This window comes from Chiloscyllium plagiosum, unplaced genomic scaffold (genome assembly GCF_037043375.1).
Source record: "Chiloscyllium plagiosum isolate Xiang-an unplaced genomic scaffold, Cpla_swu_hap1 HiC_scaffold_27, whole genome shotgun sequence".
NCBI lineage: Eukaryota > Metazoa > Chordata > Chondrichthyes > Orectolobiformes > Hemiscylliidae > Chiloscyllium > Chiloscyllium plagiosum.
In genome coordinates, this window is record NW_028270165.1 from 65,837,984 (window position 1) to 65,858,195 (window position 20,212).

Sequence of the window (20,212 nt, forward strand, 5' to 3'; positions counted from 1 at the left end):
ACCAACGCCCCAGAGTCAGCACGTACCAAGCACCCGACCACTTCCGTCTAGAAGGGCAAGGGGTAGCAGATACTTGGGATAACCACAACTTGCGGGTCTCCCGCTTAACTACACAACGTCCTATCTTGGAGATATATTGCTTGGCTAGAATGCTAGAACACCCTCCATAATAAGATTGTGCCACTACCTACAGCAACTGGACAGCAGCGGTTCGAGAGGGCAGCTCACCCCCACCACCTTCTCAAGGAGGTGACTAGGGACACGTAATAAATGCTGACTCAGAAGTGACACCAATATCCCATGAATGAATAATCAATATTTTTATCACGTTGGCCCTTTGAGAGTAAATGTTTCAGTGGAAGCATTTCTCCGACCCTTGCTATCGTGACTGAGTACCAGTTATTAAAACGTCACATCCCCTTTCACGAAATACAGTTCGGTTTCTGACGTATTTATGACAGAGTGCATTTGTTGCACCCCCTCACAGTCGTTGCATGGTGAACGGTGAATCCAGACTGGGTTGGGAGTTTTCATGTTTAAACCTTAATTGCTATTTCTGTGCTTTGCAGAGGCGCTGAGTCTGAGACTTGAGAATGGGGGCAATCCTTGCTCTGGTCGAGTGGAGATTCACTACGATGGTCTGTGGGGGTCTGTGCATGATCGTAACTGGGACCTGCGAGATGCTGCTGTGGTGTGTCGGGAGCTAGACTGCGGAACCGCGGTCTCTGCCCCGCGTGGGTCTCACTTTGGACCAGGATCCGGACCCATTGTGACTGGAAATGTTTGGTGCAGCGGGACTGAGCGCGCTCTGCGGGACTGCGCATCATGGGAATGGAAGCATTACTTCAATTCACAATCCAATGATGCTGGTGTCATTTGTTCAGGTAGAAATCTGTTCTTGTTTCTGTGTCGTTGCATCAGAATGCGGCATTGTCTGAAATAAGAAAGGGATATGACAGCAGAACTGCAAGTGTTGAATAACTGTTAACCCCATTATAATCGCATCACTAATTTATTCAGTATAAATTGCAAATTGTGTGGATATTTGAAGGTAATGGGAGAGGTGAGTACTGTTACTATTTACCGTCCCTTGAAGGGTCAGGACAGGTGTCCATTGTGATGTCACTTGAATCCATATTGAGAGAGCTGCACCGCTGGAACTGTCGCATTTACAACCCAATGTATAATGAGATTCAGCATGGTGTTGACTGGCAGAATCACTTTGTAAAGTTTATCTGTAGGCTGAAAGTTGCTTTCCTTTGGATCAGCTGAGGGGAAGGAATCTGGGGGTGAACATACATGATGTCGACAGGGCACCAAACCGATATAGAGTGATGGAATGTCTCACACACGAATCTGTCATCAATCAGCCGAATATTCATTAGGCAATAATTTCAAATAATTTGTTATGATTCGGTGATTTTTTTTTCAGAGCAAGTCATGTTAGTACCTGAAAATTCCCAATGCTTTGGCAGACTGGAGGTACAGTTCGGTGACACCTGGAGAACAGTGTGTGGTCTTGACTGGGGTTTGGAAAATGCCAACGTGGTCTGTGCACAGCTTCATTGTGGAGTGGCTGTATCTGTTTCAAGCTTTGTTCATTCTGGAGCCAGTTCTGTGCTCACGGGTACGAAGGTCTTTGAATGTACAGGCAGTGAGACTCAACTGGGGAATTGCCCTCGCTCTTCAACAACTCACCACGATTGCCGTGGACACAACAACGTCACCCTGATATGTTCCGGTGAGCACAGACCCTTAGTGGAAAAAATAACACATTTCATTGTAATGTTGGTGAAAGTGATGGCGTTGGATTATCTGGAATTGCTGTATAAGTGTCAAATTATACTAATCCTGACGATTTCCAAAGTAGTCACGCATTAAGTGCAATGAAGTAAAATATACACGCAATTATCAGACGTTAAGCTGTTTTGAAATGCATACACTTGTATGGGAAAAGAAATTTCTACATGTTTGTAAACTGTCTGCACTCAACATATTAAATTGTCTAGATTGTCTAAAAGTAGATCATTAGCGTAATGGTAAGCACAAGTTAACATAGGGTTGTTGAAGTGAATATCGGACAATTAAATTCATGTGAAGCCATTCATAATTTTGGCCTTCGAGGACCCAGCAATACTATTGAAGAAAGTTTACAAACTATTTCAAACAATTAAACTTCACTCCTTCCAACAAATGCTTCAGCAAGCATTTCCAGTTCACAATACCTCGTCGTCTTACATGTGTCGTCATGGTCATTTGTTCCACCATCGTATTGTCAACCTAACATTAAGTCAGAATGCGATCCTTTTCGTTGCATTCCATTGCACGTTGCTTTGAATTTATCTTGCTTAATATCAATGTATTTTTTGAAATAGTGTTCAGTTGTCCGAATCAATATGATTCCAATGCATGCCACACCTCTTGTTCGAGAATTTAACATTTCTGCCCACCATTCTTCCGACGATCAGCTAATGCAATCAGTTTCTTTTTCTTCACCTGCCTTGTTCAAGCAAATCATATTCTCGTGTACGTCTATCTGCGTCACCACCATATTTCAACGAAAGCCACAATTGGTTAAATATACCCTTGTCGAAAATACTTGCATCTTCAAAAGTAGTGCATCTTCAATTCCCTAAGGACCATGGCACAGTTTGTGAATTACGTGTTACACATACTTTTACACAATGCTTTTCTATTGGCCTAACGATCACTGGGCAGCAATCACCATAAAGTCTCTGCTTCTGCACTATTTAGCACTACTTACAAGTTTAGGTTTAAGTTGCATTGCTCATTGCTCTGCAAAATATTTTACAAACTTCAAGCAGCTCAGCTTTTAAAGCACGAGGCTTTTCTTCCTATGTGTGCGTATTCAAAATCTCAATCGAGAAAAATTGAATGTATGTTTCACGTCATTTTCCCGACTGCTAAACTGTAACCCCTCACACTTCTTTGCATTAAGTTCCATCTGTTATTTGTCTATCCGTTCTGCTATCCTTTGCATTCCCCACTAAAACTGGCAGCTCCAATAATTAATGGTTTGAACACATCAAACTCTAATATCGTGAACTACTGTTCAAATGTTGCTTTGCATCTTAAATGCAGAGTTGAGAAAGACCATGTCCCATGTTTTAAAAAAACACAAATGCACAGCTTTTTATTGATGTCCTTAAAATAACATGTAATTTTCCAAGAGCTCTTTCTTTCGATTTTTGACGAGTTTTCACAATTTATTTACTTACCTTTCTTGATTAAATTTAATTGTTTGAAGCGAAATTACGTAACACAAGAGGCGTAAGGGAACACAAGCTTAAAGCATCGTATCTGCATGCTGAGAAAAGATGACAGTGGATTCGATTGGACAATAAATTATCGACTCTGGGGCAGTTGCATATTAGATCCAGCATCTGATGGACTGGTCTGGGTTTTGTCAACTGGATGCTCTGCATCTGTTACCACAAAATGCCTTTCAACATTTTAGATATCTCATTTGTCTCAAGCTAATAAATTCCTTTGTTGCCAACTTTTTATTAAATTTTCTTCATAAAGTAAATATTGATACCTATGCCATCCTATTCACACTGTGCTGCAGCATCCCTCACGGGCATTTCTCAGCTCAGTTGGCTGAATGGCTGGATTGAGATGCGATAGCATTGGTGCATTAACCCCACAGTCTGAGGTTGCCATGAATGTCTGAATCTGCTCGCCCCTCACCTGTCGAATGGTGACCATCAGGTTAAATCACTCTCCGTCTGCTCTCTCTGAATAGAGTGTCGCCACATGATAATTAGAGCTATGGTGACTTAACCTTCACTGAATCATACTAAATGCCAATCTCCCGTCGCGAGCATACATGAACAAATGCAGCACAAACGCAACTTAACCCGAGATTGTTACAAGTGCGCCTGTGCATTCTCATTGCTTACAGTATCTCGGATACTCCATAAAACATCATAATCACTATTTTAGGAAAACCCTTTCGTTCTGATTTTTCCAGCAGTTTCATGAAGCAAACGCAAATTTGAAGAAATTGTATCTGTGATGTCTGTCTGCTGAACTCTGATGGATAAGGCACTGCTGAAAAATGTGATGGTGGAAAAACACAGCAGGCCAGGCAGCATCCGAGGAGCGGGAGAATCAACGTTTCGGGCATAAGCCCTTCTTCCTGAAGAAAGGCTTATGCCTGAAACGTCGATTCGCCTGCTCCTCGGATGCTGCCTGGTCTGCTGTGTTTTTCCAGCATCACATTTTTCAACTCTGGTCTCCAGCAACTGCAGTCCTCACTTTCTCCTCCTGGATAAGGCACTATTTACTTTCTCGTTTGTATCTTGCACCAGAGCCTGTCATAACAGTGATTTGCAAACATCTGTACTTGTATTTGCTCTAAACTAGGAAACCATGGACCCCGGTTGGTTGGTGGGGAGAACAGGTGCTCTGGGCGAGTGGAGGTCCTGCATGGAGAGCAATGGGGAACGCTGTGTGGTGATTACTTTGGCATACGAACTGCCAGAGTGGTCTGTGAACACCTTCAATGTGGGACTGTCAGGTCGATCCCCAGAGATGATCGATTTGGGAGGGGAGCCGGAACACTGTGGACGGAAAAGTACAATTGCCATGGAAACGCGAGAAGATTGTGGGACTGTCCAATCTCACAGGGGGAGAGGTTCAACTGTTCCCAGGGAAATGTCGCCAATGTCATCTGCTCGGGTGTGTCTGGTAAGTCTGACAGATGTCCTCCGTGAAGGAAAATGATTGTCCAGATGGGTTTTTTGGACAATTGATGTTGGTTTCCACGTCACCGTTACTTAGAATACACTTCATGCCGAGATTATTCACTTACTTTGAACACCATCAGCGGTCATTCCGAAATGTAAAAATAAAAAGACAATCTTTCTAAACCTCACATTGCATCGTTTTATTAAACAAAGTGCCATGTTTACTTGGCACAACGATGTTCTGTGGTATGACAGTGGTTTTTTCGACCTTAATGTGTCTTAAATCCACACTTTTTTCCGAAATTCTGAAGCTTTCACAAATACCATCTGAGACGACAAGCAATTATCGTCATCTTTGCATGTATCTAGACCATCCTTCAAACGTCAAATCTCTCCCCCTCTCCAAAGATGTTTCCAGACTCATTGGATTCCTCGAGAACATTCTATGACTGCTTCTGAGGTGGTGAGGGAATCCGAGTGACAAATGCTCTGACACATTGCAGCATTTTGGGGGAAGTTTGCAACATCGGAACAGACATGACAAAAACAAAGAAGTTGAGATCATTACGTGGAATTCTCACAAATGTTTCCTGCGGCAAAATATAGCCAGTCTGCAGTGATATATTGGGAATAATCAGTGGGCTTTTCAATTCTCTGCTTCTGAATTTCATTGCATCACTTCCCAACAACCACACTGGAACTTTCACTGACCATTTCACTTCCCCATCACTTCAGATTAACAGGATTTGCTTCTCCAGACCTTTCCCAGTTGTTTGGAAGGGAATGGTGATGACAATAACTGCAACTTTCTGCAAATCTGTTGGAGACGCCATCAGGAATGATTTTTTAACATCATAAATTTTCCTTTGATTGATATTTCTCGAATGTACCTTATGCACTTTAATGACTGTTCTAAATTAATCTCATGTTTCAGATGAAAGTTGGTCACCAAGACTGGTAAATGGGAGAAACCGCTGTGATGGCCAAGTTGAGGTTTACTACAATGGAAGTTGGGGCAGAGTGCAGGACTCCCTGTGGGATCTGAATGCTGCTCATGTTGTGTGCAGACAGCTGGGTTGCGGTTATGCCTTAGAAACGCATAACTCTTCATACTACGCGGTGAGTGATGAACGTCCGTGCGTGCATAGTATCCAGTGTCATGGACAGGAATCACAGCTCCGGGATTGCAGCATTTCCAACCCTTTGAACTCGTCTGTCACTGACAGCGGTGCCGTTGGCATCCTCTGTTCAGGTGAGAAGATGCTTCACAGATAAATGATTGATTGAATATTAATGCTGTCAGATATTCTGTTTCAGGATTTTATTCCATCTCACAAGAAAACGTACAGCTCGCTTTACCTGATTCAGTATACTACGCTGCATTGAACTAAGCAGGGAGTGGGTATTGCAATTATAATCATCTGGGTTATTGTCCAACAGAACATATCCAGTTAAGGCTGTCAGATGGAGGAACCCGTTGTGCTGGTCGATTGGAAATTTACTACAAAGGGACATGGGGATCAGTTTGTGATGACTCCTGGGATGTGAGAGACGCTGAAGTGGTTTGTAAACAACTGGATTGTGGAGGTGCACTGGAAAGGGCACTTCCTTCCTCCTGCGGACCGGGCACAGGGCCAGTTTGGTTGAAAGATGTGAACTGTTCTGGAAACGAATCATTTCTCTGGGAATGCCCTTCAGCACCATTCGGTCAGCAAGACGACTGTTCTCATAAAGAGGACGTAAGAATAATGTGCTCAGGTGAGAACACTCTCAATGTTGTTCGTGACATACTATGTTATCAACAAAGCTTCATGTGAATGTTTGTATAGTGAATTAGGGAGTATTTACAGCAGTGACGGCAATTGAATGCCTATGCTGCACCGAGTTCAGTGTTTACTGTGGAGAAGGACATGAAAGATATAGATTGTGGAGAAATGGATGATGACATTTTGAAAAATGTTCATTTTACAGTGGAGGAGAAACTGAATGTTTTGAATCATATAAAAATGGAGAAATCACCAAGACCTGATCAGGTGTACCATAGAACTCTGTGAGAAGCTAGGGGTGTGATTGCTGGACCCCTTGCTGAGATATTCTATATCATTGACAGTCACAGGTGAGGTGCTGGAAGACTGGAGGTTGGCTACCGTGGTGCCACTATTTAAGAAAGGTGGAAAGGAAAAGCCAGAGAACTAGAGACCGGTGAGCCTGATGTTGGTACTCGGCAAGATGTTGGAGGGAATCCAGAGGAACGGGATTTACATGTATTTGGAAAGGCAAGAATTCATTAGGGATAGTTAGCATGGCTTTGTGCATGGTAATTGATGTCTCACGAAATTGATTGAGTTTGTTGAAGAAGTAACAAAAAGGATTGCTGAGGGCAAAGCGGTAGACGTGATCTTTATCGATTTATGTAAGGTGTTCGACAAGGTTTACCATGGGTGGTTCATTAGCCAGGTTAGATCTCATAAAGTACAAGGAGAACTAGCCATTTGGATGCAGAACTGGCTCGAAGGTAGAAGACAGAGGGTTGTGGTGGAATGTTGCTTTTCAAATTGGAGGCCTGTGACCAGCGATGTGCCATAAGGATCGGTGTTGGGTCCACTAACTTGTGTCATTTACAAAAATGGTTTGGATATGTACATAAGAGGTATAGTTAGCAAGTTTGCAGATGACACCAAAATTGAGTTGTAGTGGACAGCAGAGCAGGTTGCTTCAGATTACAATGGGATCTTGATCAGATTTGCCAATGGGCTGCAGATTGGCAGCTGGATTTTAATTCAGATAAATGTGAGCTTCTGTATTTTGGAAAAACAAATCAAACATGACTTATACAGTTTGTGGTAAGATCCTGGTGAGTGTTGCGAAACAAAGAAACCTTAGAGTGTTGGTTCACAGTTCCTTGAAAAAAAAAGTCACACGTAGATAGGATAGAGAGGAAGACGTTTGGTATGAATTCCTTTATTTGGTCAGTGCATTGACTATAGAGTTGGGAGGCCATATTGCGACTGCACATGACATTGGTTCGGCCACGTTTGGAATATTGCATTTAATTTTTATCTCCTACCTATGGTAGGATGTGTAAAAGTTGGAAGAGTTCAGAAAAGATTAACAAGGATGTTGTCAAAGTTGAAAGAATGAGCTTTCGAGAGGGGAATAATAGTTTCCGTCTGCTTTCTCTGAAGCGTTCGACGATGAAGAGTGACCTTATAAAGGATTTTTAAAATCATGAGGGGCATGGATGGGATTTTCCCTGGGGTTAGGAAGTCCAGTTTAGGGTGACGGGGAAAGATATAAAAGGAACCCAAAGGACAACTTTTTCACACAGATACATGAATGAAATGCGCTGCCAAAGGAAGTAATGGAGGCTGGTGTAATTGCAGCATTTAAAATAAATCAGGATGGGTATATGAATAGGAAAGTGTTCGAGGGATATGGTCGAGTTTTGGCAAATGGGACTAGATTAGATGAGAATAACAGATTGCCATAGACGAGTTGGACAGAAGGTCTGTTTCTATGCTGGACATCTCTGTGACTCTCGGACTGGATTCGTAATATACAGTATTTCCATGCATATAGTTCTCCATTTAATATGTCATCATAAGGTTCAAATGTGTTATTGATGGGCCATGGTCAATAATCTGGGTGAAGTGAATATTTTCCAGAATGTCTGAAAGTATTTAGATGTAAAAGATTATTACTTATGATCTCAAGTTTTGTACCCAACGGCTGGAAATTTCATTCCCTTCTGTGTCTCTCGGTCTCTCTGAGGCTAAAACTCCGAAGGAATCCTTATTGCAACGAGTGTCTGTTCTCTTCCTAATTTCTGTCAGATTTCACCACATTACATTTAACGGAATTAAAGTGGGCGGCACGGTGTTTAGCATTGCTGCCTCACAGCACCAGAGACCCGGATTCAATTCCCGCCTCAGGCCACTCTCTGTGTGGAGTTTGCACATCCTCCCCTGTCTGCGTGGGTTTCCTCCGGGTCCTCTGGTTTCTTCCCACAATCCAAAGATGTGCAGGTCAGGTGAATTAGCCATGCTAAATTGCCCGTAGTGTGAGGTGAAGGGGGAAATGCAGGGGAATGGGTCTGAGTGGATTGCACTTCGGCGGGTCGGTGTGGACTTGTTGGGCCGAAGTGCCTGTTTCCACACTGTAAGTAATCTAAATCTAAAATTTCATCACACATTGAACACCCATACTGCCCATTTATTACGATGTATTTGTCTTTTTCCTGATCTTCCTGAACCGTAACCACACTCCATAATTTGTTGCCAATCAGAACGTTTGGAATTGGCTTGGGTTAGCAAATCCAAATTGTTTCCTGCAATATTACATAGCCACGAGACCTGCCCGAGTTTCAGCAGATCACTTCCCCTCTTCTGCAAATCTGACAACCTACTTCGGCCACAGACTTTCGGTTTACTGTCAATTTCTTATCTCCACAATTTTACATAATCAATCGTTTCAAGATTCTACTAGCACATTGTTAAACGTCTTTTCAAATTCCACGAACAATGCATCTTCTGCCTTGCTTCTAGTTTATTTGTCCTCGTGTACTATGTTAATTTATGACACTTGAGTTGTATATTAGAGTCATTGTCACGTACGGATGACATAAACTATCTGTCAATATGGCTATCTGTTATTATAAAACAGAACACAAGGAGATGCGGCTGGTGAATGGAAAGCATCGGTGTGAGGGGAGAGTGGAAGTGTTCTACAATGAGGCCTGGGGGACGGTGTGCTCGGAAAGTCTGGACTTCCACGATGGGGAAGTGATTTGTAAACAATTGCAGTGCGGTGCTCTCCAGTCCATTGATTATTACACTCAGTTATTCGGAGCAGGAACGGGACCTATTTGGCTCGATGACGTGGAGTGCCTGTCACACAAGCCGACCCTGTGGCAATGTAAGAGAAATCCGTGGGGTCAACACAACTGCGAACACAGGGAAGATGCTGGTGTCGTTTGTTCAGGTAACGCAACAAATCCCAAACTTCAGATGTCATTTCAAACACCGAGTTGCAGTATAGTCCACATGTTTCTCCTCTTTACAGAGAACAATGTAACAAAGGAGCAGTCCCTCAGTTCAAATTCCTGCCATCAGCAATCAGGTAGGTCCTCATGAATGTGTCAACTCTCGGAATGGCGTTTCTGCTTTGTCATGCTTTCAGTAATAACCAGTTCTTTATCACAGATTCGCAACACAGCGTGAGCCTGGTTGGAGGAAGCAGCAACTGTTCTGGGAGAGTGGAAATCCTGTGCGGTAAAGGCTGGGGAACGTTGTGTGGTGATTCCTGGGATACAACTGATGCCAATGTTGTCTGCAGACAGCTGGGATGTGGCTTTGCTGTTACGGCCAGAGGAGGGCCCACTGTTTCTCAGGTTAAAGGCGTTACCTGGCAGAATGATGTGAAGTGTAAGGGAAGCGAATCCTCCCTATACGACTGTCTCTCCCTGGAACCAATGCAAAGCGAGTGCAATCACAAGGAAATTGCCAGTGTGATCTGTTCTGGTAAGCATGATGCTAACTTTTCTCCAATCACTCATCATTAATTTTGCAATCTCGCGCTGGCATTTGTCCTCCTGAATAAAATATCAAATTCACGAATATTTGTATATGTCTTCCACAGGACCCGATTTGTTGCTGACATCGCCTTCGCCTCCACCTGCTGGTATTTATGATTGATAATGTCATTAATATTTGTGTTTTAAAGTTCCTGCCTAATGGCATTGATACTCATGGCATTTTCGCGATTTTAACTGTTAGGTCAGTATTTTCTGATGTGCGGACTCAATACAGTTATACAAAGCAGATGGTAACTCAGCTAAATCTTTCTGTGATCTTTTCTTGAAGGACAGGCAAGTACATCTATTTCCATACCAGTCGTCATCTGCTTAACCTTGGGATTCCTGTTAATCTGTGATTTAATCGTTGTAATGCTCGTTGTAATGCAGAGAAAATTTCAAATGAAAGGTGAGCCTCACATTTCCCGACTGAGCTAACACTACACCTCTGCTCTTTTTCCATGCTGTGTCGGAGTTGTAGATTGATGTTGCACTTTCCCATCACTTCGCTTTGATCGTGATGACTGTGAGGCCGTTTCTGGCTTTTTCTTTCCTCTTGAAACGCCTCATTTAAATTGATGCAAAGAAAGAACACTAAACTACTGCAAATCGGACTTAAAAGAAAATCAGAAATGCATTAAACATACATTGGTCTCTCAATACCTGTGGAGAGCAACAGAATTAACCTACAATACAATTTTCGTCCCAAATCATTATCAACGAGCAAGAAATGTGAAGACTGAATATCTCTTATCTTTTATTAATCTGCACATGGCACTCCAGAAAAAGTTATTAACTATAACAGTGTGCCTTTAATATTATTGAAGCATTGGCCCTCTGCCGCTAATTAGTTATTCCTCAGTTAGTCTTTCTTTACAGTTCCTCACTTTCATGGTGCTGATGCCAGAATTCAAGATCAGCGAAAGGATTAAATGCACTTCTCAGTCATCATTTGACTGGGTGCCCTTGAGACACCTGTTCACATTTGATACGGATTTCAAGAATTTGTCTTCCACAGGGTGGCGATGGAGATTAACACAAATTTTGTAATATATTGTAAAGGACAAATGCTGGAGTTCACAACGGGTCAGAAAATGTCCATGCAGCTCTGCTGAAGAGTCATCTAGCTTGCTGTCTCTCCAAGGATGATATCAGACCAGTGTGATCTACAGCATTTGCTGTTCTCATTGCAGATTGCAGCATCTGCAGGAATTTGCTTCTACAAATTATATAACACTTTAGTTTCTGCATGTTTTGCATTATCTTAAATTCAGGTTACATCCAGCCATCAAAGGTGTAAACTTCTTTTCTGGCTATAAATGACAATAAGCTTCTCCAAATTTCATGTGTCTCACGTTTTTGTATTCAACTAATATTAACAACTAGACAATTGTCTCGTTACAATATTCAAATTCGAAAAACATCGTAGCATTCGATGTTTTTTTTCAGCTCTGTCATCTTGAACATTGATGTGCAACTGCCTCACAGTCATCAAGGCTTTTTTCTTTTGTCGAGAAATAAAAAAAAGGACATTTTTCCTTATCATTGTGTTAAGCAGTTTCAGTTACAACTGTCACCATTATACCTCACACTGTGAGCTGATAATTTTTTGAATAAGTATTTGCATCTAGAAGGGGTCATTCGTGATTCGAACACAACGGACCATATACATCCCAAAAAGCAACATTTCGCACTCACTGATCAAGATAAAAAGTTTTTGTATACCGATGAGAAATGACTATTAATCATGGCCTATTCACTTGCTTGTCCAAATTGGTGCTACCCTCAATAATCTGACAATTCTGTGCGAAGACTTTGTCCGGGATTTCACTAACTACAAGTGTTTTGTTCTAACATTGCTCCAGAAATAAAGTCCCAATTGTTGCGTGAGTCCAGCTCCTAATGCTGACCTGCCTATCCCTCCTTCAACAGACCGTTACACGCGTGGCAAAGGCTCCAATCTTGATTTGTACCAAGGAATTTATGAAGAAATTGAGGACATTTCCCGTGGCAAGAAGCCCTCTGAGATACATGAAGCCGGTACTGTATGCATTTCCAATCCCGCAGTGACTCATAACTGGATAGGTTCAGCTTCCCTTTAATTTCCAGTCTTCAATGATACGTGAACAAATTGAACATGACTAGTTTTAAAAACATTATCGTCGTGTGAAAGCAGCTATCATAGGGAATGTGTCTTTGTCTGTGTTTATTGACAGACATATTTGTTGTTTTATATTTGTCATTGTCCTTAATTGCGGCAAGAAGAACATTCCAGATATTTATAATTAAATACGAACAGAATGACCATTTCCAATTAGACCCTAATTCCAAACTGAATCTATCAGGTATCTGAACCTGTGACTAATCAGTCTATTCGCCGATTCACTGAACAACAATATAATCATAGTTATTACTGTCAGTTACACATAACTCATCTTGGAAGGATACTTAACGAATTAATATGGACAGTCACCAAAGTAGCATCAGTGCAACCAGAAGTCGGTTGGCTCAATTTGTCAGCACAAATTCGAATACTTGATGCTGATTCGCCTGCCTTTGCCAGTGTCTCTGAATACAACTTGTATTCAAATAATCATCAATTGCCCACTTGAACCGGTGTAAAAGAATAATCAAAAGGGAATTTTAACTTTTACATGGTTACTTCACTGATACTGTGAGAAAGGTAGTGCTGATGAGGACCGAGTAAAATCAGATAATCCATAGAATTTAGGTTACCACTGGAGACTTCGATCTTCCTCTTAGGATCATGGTGATACAAGAAAGAAGGAATATTACATGATCATATTTGAAATGATTGACTATGCTTCCAACCGAGAATAATGCTGAAAAGTAATGAATCGAAGCATTCTCAAAGAATGGCATGTAACAATAAGCAAAAATGCGGAAATGACATTTAATAGATTCAACAAATGCACATTGTGTCACCGAATTAAGAACACTTAAAAGCGAATCACACGCAAAGATGTTTTTTAAAAAAATTAGATTAGATTACTTACAATATGGAAACAGGCCCTTCGGCCCAACAGGTGCACACCAACCCGCCGAAGCGCAACCCACCCAGACCCATTCCCCCACATTTACCACTTCACCGGACACTACGGGCAATTTAGCATGGCCAACTCACCTAATTTTTTTTTGAACTTTTTTTTGGTTGTTTGGAGACTGAAAGCAATCTATTCACCTTCTCACATACTTTGACCTAATTGTGGATATTGAGAATTAAGTAATTGAACACAGTGTTTCCAAAAATGTTTGTCTGATGTTAAGATAAATGTTTGTTTCTAGCATGTCATTGCAGTTATATTGAAGTTGAGTAAAGTTCCGTTGAACTACTGCAATATGTGCATTGAATGCTTTTCTATAAGTGGTTGCACTGAAAATATTCCAGCGATTATTACAGAGAAGATGAAGGGATTGTGCTTTCGACTTTGTTGGTCCAGTTAAGACTATAAGTGACAAATCCATAAACTAATAGACTAATCGATTTTGGAGCCAAGTCAGGACATTCGGCCACTCCAGTTCGCTTTTTATCGAACATAGCTAACAGGTTTCTCAACCCCTTTCTCCTGAATTCTCCCAGATTCCCCTTTACTCACGCAGAACCCATTTATTGCTTCGTTCCTACAGTCAAAAACATGGCAACCAGAGCTCTTTGAGTTAATGAGTTCTACAGAACCACCACCATGTGGCTGAAGAAAATTTGTCTGATTACATTTCTAATGGGTCGTGCCTTCACTTTGACATGAAACCCGACAATAACTCTCCCTTTTCGTTTTTGTAAATTTTGCTTCCTTTGATTCGCTCAATCGCTTCGAATTCTACACCAACCATAGCTTGAATGACAATAATCCGGCATCAGTAAATCTTGAGGTGAACGCCAACAGTATTTCGGGTGTGCATGCGTTCAGTTTCTATCAGTTTAATTTTGTCCTTCTCTCTCCTCTCTCTCTGCGTCCAAACATAAAGATGTCAATGTTCACAAGACTGAGAATGACTCTGCTCCCATAACTGTTACATGAGCAATGTTAATTAAAAAGAATGTTGTTGGTTTGGAGTCATCGAGACATGGCCCATTGAGTCGTGCCTAACTATTCTAATCCCATATACGATCACGTGGTTCATTGCCCTATATGGCCTGACATCGCAACAATACCACTGAGTACTTGTGAAATATTACCAGCATCTTTTGCCTCTAACACCCTGATGGTAAGTGAATCCCAGATTCTCACCAAGTTCCAGGCGAAAGCAATTTTCCTCAAACCCTCTAATTCTTCCTTCCCTTCCTTTAAATCCATGCCCCTGATCTTTGATCACACCTTCTGAAGAGAAAAAAAAACATTACTGTCTACATATGTCCTTTGTAATTTCTCATCAACCCCTCAGTTTCCTCAGCTCGATGGAAACAAATAGGAAAATGAGGGACAAGAGCAAGCCATTCAACCACAAAAACTTGTTCTGACGTTAAGTGAGATCATGGTTGGCTGATGTGTGGTCCACATACAGATACCTGCCTTTGGCACATAGCCCTTATTGATTTTGTTGGACAAAGAATATAATGTGTCTCATATTTAGGATTGACATTGGATCTGAATCAGCTGCTTTGAGAGGAAGACAATTCCAATTCCCCCCTAGCCTTTCTTCTTCGTGATGCCTCAAGAACTACCTCTCTTAAAAGCATAGATTATGACCATGAGATCTAAAATCTCCAGCAATTGCAGATAGTTCATCCTTATCTATTAGTTTTTTGATAGTTTTAATGCCTTCAATATTCTGCTTAGCTTTCTAATTTAGAGAGAAAGCAGACCAAATTTGCTGTTGATCTCTGCACTTGCCTCAAGCGCTGAGCTCCTTTAAACCATCCATCTCCTCGAATTCCACATTCCAGCACTAATGTTATATTCCAGCACGAATGTCATTTTCGTGCTCTTGGTGTTATGTGTTGCAATGAGTGATAATCATTCGTTTCCCTCAAGATCGAATTCTTGGTAGTTGCAAAGACATTGACACTGAATCTCAGGATGGTCAGTCACAATTGGACAGCGATCCCGATGAATCCTTCGCACTAACAAATGCTGAGAATGGTCTTTGATCACTCGGTGAGTTGAATTACAGTTACTCACATATTTACCACCGCTCTGTGTGTCCATACTGTCTTCATTCATTTCCATCTTGATCGATATTGAATTTACTGTAAATCTACAAACAAGATTGAAAGCTATCAAAACCTTATCTCAACAAACTGTCTCTGAGAAAGTGTTGTGTTCCTGGAGAGGATCTGAATTACAAAACCATGGAGAATTAACTTATTTTAACTTATGAAATACTTTGATATTGGGCAGATACTGCGTTTTGTTAGCTCATTGAATGGCAAACACTATCCTCAACCCACTGATGAGATTGAAAGTCAATAAAAGTGCTGTTTGCAATGAATCAGCGAGTGTCTGGATTTAAAAGATGTCGCTGGCTAGGTCTGCATTTATTGCCCATCCCTAATTGCCCAGAGAGCATTTAAGAGTTAACCTCATTGCTATGGGTCTGGAGTCACATGTATGCCAGACCAGGTAAGTATCGCAGTTTCCTTGTGTGAAGGACAGTAGTGAACCAGATGGACTTTTAGGACAATGGACAAAGGATCCATGGTCTTCATGAGATTGCTAATTGTAGTTTTGTTGGATCCAAATTTCACCAAGTACCGTGGGGGATTTGAACCCGGATCCCAAAATTGCTTGGGCCTCTGGATTAACAGTCCAGTGATAACACCACTTGGCCATTGCCACCGCCCAACCAAGCTACTAAATGAAACACAAACAAAAGAGAACAGAGCAAAGAATAACTTAACCTATTCAAAAACCCAGCAGATTATCCGAACTTACTGATGGGCTTCCAATATTTGCAACGATCCCTTTAAACACCCCTTGACGCAAAAGGAAAAATCAAAGACAGGGTCTGATGGAAGGAAAGTTAGAAACAGTGTACCAGCCTGGGTCTGCTTCTTTGTATCGAGCAGCTACCATGCTGAAATCAAACCTAACCAGAGATAAACTGAGCTGGGAGAATCTGCCACTCCGCATTCATTTACAAGTGTTTTTTTTTCCAAAAACATGAAAGGCTGTTTCCTGAGGCAATATCTGTCAGCTATAATCAAACTGACCATAAAACGCGTCAACTTCGACTTTTCAGAGCCTTTGATGACCTCTCTGAAAAAAAAAAATCTGAGGACCGCATAACCTTGTTGAAGGAGCAGCCTCGTCAAGTAGGATGACTCTGTGGAACTGCACTCATTCCAATTCCAAGAAAGAATGATTAGATTAGATTCTCTTCAGTATGGGAAGCAGGCCATTCGGTCCAACAAGCCTACGTCTACCCTCCGAAGAGTAACCCATCCCCCTACCCTATATTTATCCATGACTAATGCACCTAACACTATGAGAAATTTAGCATGACCAATTGATATAACCTGCACATCTTTGGATTGTGGGAAGAAACCTACGCAGACATGGGGATAATGTGCCACATAGTCAGTCACCCTACTTGGGAATTGAACCCCGATGCCGTGTGCTGTGGGGCAGCAGTGCTTACCACTGTGCTTCCACCCCCCTTGAGTGCTTCTTACCTGAACATTATAACTGTCTGTTATTCATGAGTGTCGTTCTACTAAAATCCAGGCAATCTCATCAGCAGCTCAGCGATTTTCAACATTTCCAATCGGTCATTGAAACATACTTACTTCAATCCTCCTAGCTATTCCAGTGACCAACTTGGATTCTTCTCGAGTTCAACCTGCAGCTCTCACTGAGGTCATTTCTTGTTTATTTACCTGTCGACAGATCTGTCCTCCAAAGTATCGGTTTTACCACACTCCCACCCAAGCTGCTGCATCTCGTCAAATTCATTTCCCGTTTTAACGTTACTTCATTACAATCTTTGTCAAGTGTGAACTACAACAATACATATTCGATTTCTCCAAATATAGTTCCAACTGCCACAATATTTAAATATATCCTATCAATGCCACAAATTAAATCATGATTTGGAGATGCTGGTGTTGGACTGGGGTGTGCCAAGTTAAAAATCAAACAACACCAGGTTATAGTCCAACAGGTTTAATTGGAAGCACTAGCTTTCGGAGCGTCGCTCCTTCATCAGGTGGTACGCTCCGAAAGCTAGTGTGCTTCCAATTAAACCTGTTGGACTATAACCTGGTGTGATGTGATTTTTAAGAAATTAAATCGTTCGTGATTCTGAAAATTATGAACAACCGTTGCTCATAATTATCAACCTGACTATAGGGTCAATAATAAGGATGACATAATTTAAAAGAGAATGGCAGGAGGTTTGGAAGGGACGTGAGGAAACAAATAACTACTCAGAGGGCAGTGTGTGACCCGCAAACACTGTCTGTAAAGTAAAGAAAATGTGATTCCTCAAAACGTTTAAAACATACTGTCCTGAGTACTAGAAGTGTTATAACATGAAAGGCTATTGTCTAGTGCAGGACCGTGACACTAATATAGAGAGCAGCATCTATTTGAAAGTGCAGACCCCGTTGGCCAAAGACCCTCTTGCCCACCAAATGATTCGATGATTCTATGATGTAACCTTTGACATGAACTCATCATCACCTTCAAAACCATCTCAATTGCACAGCTTCCTGGACAGCTTTCAACGATATCAATTGTTACTTGAATCATCTCAGCCCAGGGCATCACATGCTATGGCAGGCCCTGTAGCGTTTCCTCTGATGGCCTGTCGGAAAAATCATGCGTTGTCTTCTGATAACTCATGTATACAATGTGCCTTCAGTGTTGAGGTGCATTGAAATTGCGATGCCAAAATTTTGCAGCAGACACATCAAACGGATAAGAGCCACCTTTACTATTTAATTTTTGAAATACGTAGTTTATAATCTTCAGAATAGATTTCATGCAGTCATTTACAACCCGCTGAGCACGCAGATCGAATCACACATCAATGCCCTCTTTGAAATACGACCCGTCATCGGTCTGACATTTCAAATGCAGATCTAATCTTTTCTCCAATCCCTGAAGTGAGAGCTTTAGCAGGGGATTGGCAGATTAATATGCTGTACATAGGGTCACAGGTGATATTACCTCAAGTAGACTGAAACTGCTTTCTTTATCTTGTCAGGTAAATGTTAGAGTCTGTTTCGGCACGGACTGTCCTAAGGCAGATAAAATTGCGAGAAGCCATCCAGTAACATTTCCAACGTTTCGAATATCTTTTTTTTCTCAAGATAAGCTTCACTTGATTGTACTTTATCAGCATTTATTTTGTATTGAACTAACTATAATTGCATTCTCTTCTTTATTTTTGTCTCCTCTACTTTGTGATTTATCATGACTTAAAATTGGAAGTGAAAAGAGTGCATCGATTATTGTAATGCCTGTACTAATCATCTAATTCATTTCTATATGGATTATTTGACTATATACTTGGGCGACGTTCCTGTCGTTTATCAAAGAAGCATATTGAGGAATTCTATGTGTAATTGCTTCGCTTTATCATAGCCCATGACGGAGGGTTATGTCAAATCAAATAATTGTCCTAACTGTCCTTGAACGAAATGCTTCTTCGTCTCCATATTTTCCATGAACTGGGAATCGTTTTGTTCGTGATCATGTACAATGTGAGTTGCTGTTTATCAATAAAAATGCAGTGAATTGATTCTTGTGTTGAGATTCTGTGTCTCTTTGCAGACGTCAGTGTCACCGTGAGCATGTGTGAGTGTCAGTAGTGAGTGTGAACGTTCCTTGTGCTTGCATGAATGTGCATGATTGTCAGTGGATGAGAGTGTGAGTTTAGTTTTCAATGTTTCTCCGAGTGTGTGCAAGTGTCAATGAATGGGTGGGAGTGGGTGTAATTATCTGTGATAACGTAACTTTATCCGTGACTGCAAATGCGAGTGAAATGGTGTTAATGTGACTATTTGAAATGTTTATTGCAGGAAGGAAGTATTCAGAAGATAGTGGAGACTTTAGAAATATTAACACTAAGAGGGATCTTGATGTAGAGAATCACAATTCCCTGAAAGTGGCCACGCAGGTAGATATTGTAAGTCAGTCCTAGAGCAATATCTTGTCATTGTAATCGGTTCTAGAGCAATATTTTGTCAGGTTGCTTGTAATAGAACTTTAATTCGGCCATATTTGGATTACTGTGTCCAGTTCTTTTCGCCACACTGCTGAATGCATGAAAGATATTACTTATTCGGAGGGCCTGATTTGGAGGGTGTTGGCTACGAGGAGAGATTGAACAAACTTGTTTTGTTGTCACCTGAAGCTCAGAGGTTGAGGGGCGACCTGACAGATGTTTACACATTGATGGGAGGGACGGATGGAATGGATAGTTGAAGTCCTTTTTACCCAGGTCAGCAATTTCAGTGATGAGAGGTCATGGGTTTAAGAGACATCCCTACAGATACGCTGTGTATGAATAAGCAGGGAGTAAAGGGAAATGGTCATCTCGAAAGAAAAGGTTTGTAGTTTAACAAGTGGCAATGTGTCATTGCAATCTTCGCTGGCCAATGGATCTGTTCCTGTGGAAGATTCATAACTGACGAAGGAGCAGGATGCATCTGTGTGATCCTACACAGGCTTTGGTGTCAAATATGAAAGGGGTTGCAAACTGGGACTGAGGCGGCGCGAAGTATTTGGAAGTAGAGAAATCTGAGGGAGTGGATGCCAACATTGGGGAGTGGGAACATTTTGAAAGTATCCTTCTTTGCTAACTTCACCAGGTTTTCCTGACATGCTTCGGTGTGCCGTCCGGCGCTCTGACAATCCAAAACAAGCGAAAATGCTGAGACAGTGGCAGCCAGGAAATTTAACCACCACCGCAGGGCGCAGGTTGTGATGCTAAATTGGAATTGTCTTGCAAATTTGGTGTT

The 20,212-nt window shown here is 41.5% G+C and overlaps 2 protein-coding genes across 2 annotated transcripts in view; both read left to right on the top strand.

Moving 5' to 3' along the window:
* The window catches only part of LOC148144501 (scavenger receptor cysteine-rich type 1 protein M130-like), a 35,359-nt gene extending 34,416 nt beyond the window's left edge, over positions 1 to 943 (top strand). Inside the window, exon 7 of the mRNA XM_087975360.1 lies at positions 570 to 943. Coding sequence (XP_087831486.1) covers positions 570 to 943 — 374 coding nt within the window. The remainder of the gene's footprint in view (positions 1 to 569) is intronic.
* Positions 682 to 18,990, top strand: LOC122543744 (scavenger receptor cysteine-rich type 1 protein M130-like). The gene is made up of 13 exons (XM_087974782.1): positions 682 to 884; positions 1,433 to 1,741; positions 4,390 to 4,713; positions 5,647 to 5,964; positions 6,153 to 6,470; positions 9,375 to 9,692; positions 9,774 to 9,830; positions 9,914 to 10,231; positions 10,350 to 10,391; positions 10,574 to 10,693; positions 12,217 to 12,324; positions 15,279 to 15,401; positions 18,454 to 18,990. Exons 2-12 carry the CDS (start codon positions 1,441 to 1,443, stop codon positions 15,392 to 15,394), a joined length of 2,340 nt encoding a protein of 779 aa, XP_087830908.1. The 5' UTR covers positions 682 to 884; positions 1,433 to 1,440; the 3' UTR covers positions 15,395 to 15,401; positions 18,454 to 18,990.
* The last annotated feature ends 1,222 nt before the right edge of the window (positions 18,991 to 20,212 follow it).

Bases quoted from the DNA above. Each gene is read 5' to 3' on its own strand.
- LOC122543744 (XM_087974782.1), top strand. From the start codon at position 1,441: ATGTTAGTACCTGAAAATTCCCAATGCTTTGGCAGACTGGAGGTACAG. The intron at 9,693-9,773 runs GTAACGCAACAA...TCCTCTTTACAG, and splicing joins TGCTGGTGTCGTTTGTTCAG to AGAACAATGTAACAAAGGAG. The intron at 9,831-9,913 runs GTAGGTCCTCAT...TCTTTATCACAG, and splicing joins TTCCTGCCATCAGCAATCAG to ATTCGCAACACAGCGTGAGC.